The sequence below is a fragment of the Bison bison genome, unplaced genomic scaffold, assembly GCF_000754665.1.
Source record: "Bison bison bison isolate TAMUID 2011002044 unplaced genomic scaffold, Bison_UMD1.0 scf7180017846325, whole genome shotgun sequence".
In the NCBI taxonomy this organism is placed as follows: domain Eukaryota; kingdom Metazoa; phylum Chordata; class Mammalia; order Artiodactyla; family Bovidae; genus Bison; species Bison bison.
Genome location: NW_011476898.1, coordinates 17,618 through 19,368, shown reverse-complemented (window position 1 = coordinate 19,368; position 1,751 = coordinate 17,618). Strand labels below are relative to the sequence as shown.

Below are 1,751 nucleotides of genomic sequence, written 5' to 3'. Positions count from 1 at the left end.
GCCCCTGCCTGTGGGGAGGACAGTTCTTTGCAGTTGCTGTGAATTCACAGACACACACGTGTGCGTGTTACACGGGCACGGTAGTGGGTGTGGGGGACAGGTGTGTCTCTGGGTTGTGGGCTGAAGTTCCCGCACGCTGCACACCGGCACTCTGTCCTCACCTGGCATCGCTGCCCCGTCTTGCAGTTGGTGCCTGGAGCACGTGTGTCCCCAGGAAGGCACCCCTGGTGGCCGCCAGCAGCCGCGAGGATGAGCAGAAGGCGGCTGCTGCCTTGGAGGCTGTTGGTGTGGGTCCCAGCCAGAAGGCCTCCCCGCTGTCCATGTCGGGCCCCAGGTGAGCAGGCAGGATGGGCGGCAGGGGGCTCCCCGGGGCGCACGGAGGCCTGGACCTCTGCTCCCTCTCGTCCTGACGGCCCTGTGACTTCTCAGCGGCCAGCTCTGGACAGGAAGGATGCCCTTTCCTCTAAGGGGAAGCCACGGGTGGTCACTGAGGTAACGAGGGGCCAGCCCACCCCATGCCTCGCTGGAGGGGTTGGCCAGGCTTCGGGGGTCCTGGGGGGCAGGGGGGTTCTGGAGCTGCTGCCGTCCTGGGGGTGGGTGCCCAGTCCAGTCACACACATCGCTGGGCACCTCACACATACACACGTCTGTCTCGCTGGACCGGTAGGACAAGGGTTGTCTGGGGCTCTGCTTCGGCCCAGGCCCTGACGGGGGTGCTCCCCGGCAAGCTCAGCCCTGCAACCACTCCGTGTGTAGGGCGAGCCCGCGGCCTGGGGGACCCACTGTGGACAGAGGCTCCAGGCTGGGCAGGCAGCAAGAGCCGTGTGCTGATACGGGACGCGGGCGGCAGGGCTCTGGGCCGGGGGAGCAGAGGAGCTGAGTCGGCGTGAGGAGCGCTGGGCGGGCAGGGAGGACAGGGCTGCCCCTGCTCCCCCGCCCCCTCAGAGCCTCCCTCTCCGTTCTGGGCTCAGCCTCTCTGTGGGGGCCCAGCTCTGCCTCAGCACACACTAGCTCCTGGGACCCAGGGCACGCCGATCCCACGGTGCTGGGCTCACCCGTGGGCACAGCCAGGAGGGAGCAGGTGCCCGTCAGGAGGGGCTGGTTCTCACCGAGCCGCCTAGGGAGACCCATGGCTCAGCTTCTTCCTGACCCCTGGTGTTCCCTGAAACTCACTTGGCAATGTTCTGAAAGCAAATCCTTTGGTTTGAGGGGTGCACTTTGGGCCATTGTGGGTAACGAGCCAGGCTTGTCTGCAGGCTCCTCCCGCCACGTGAGGACTCCCCCACCCTCGCTGCCTCCCCGGAGTCCTCACAAGGCAGCGGGGGACGCTGTGTAGTGGGAGCGGGTGCGGCCGCTGGGTGCTGTGGGCGCTTCTGGACCCCAGGCCGCCCTCCTGTGCTCCCCGTCTCCAGGAGTGGGTGGGCGTGTTCTGGGCAGACATGGCCTACGGCTGTCCAGGGAATGGCCCTGGGCTACACGGTCCACAGAAGGGCGTGGGCTATGGGGGCGCTCCGGAGCAGGTGGTGGCCTGCGGGGGGCGCAGGGACGGGCAGCCCCGGTGAGTGCTCCTGGCAGGAGGTGGCCGCCTGGCGGGCCACACAGGGGCCGGGGGGTCTTTGGAGTGTTTGGAACTTGGGGTGGCAGAGCGGGGGCACGGCTAACCAGAGCCCATCTGCCGCGCAGGGCTGACTGTGCCCCCAGCTCACCGCCCGGCCCAGCGCCCCTGGACCCTGCTGAGGCGCCCACTGCCC

The 1,751-nt window shown here is 68.4% G+C and overlaps 1 protein-coding gene across 1 annotated transcript in view; it reads left to right on the top strand.

Moving 5' to 3' along the window:
• Window positions 1–8: 8 nt before the first annotated feature.
• Window positions 9–1,751, top strand: part of LOC104988086 (serine/threonine-protein phosphatase 6 regulatory subunit 2-like) — a gene marked incomplete at its 5' end in the record, with an annotated part of 2,715 nt that continues 972 nt past the window's right edge. Inside the window, 3 exons of the mRNA XM_010839266.1 lie at window positions 9–60; window positions 187–334; window positions 1,684–1,747. Coding sequence (XP_010837568.1) covers window positions 9–60; window positions 187–334; window positions 1,684–1,747 — 264 coding nt within the window. The remainder of the gene's footprint in view (window positions 61–186; window positions 335–1,683; window positions 1,748–1,751) is intronic.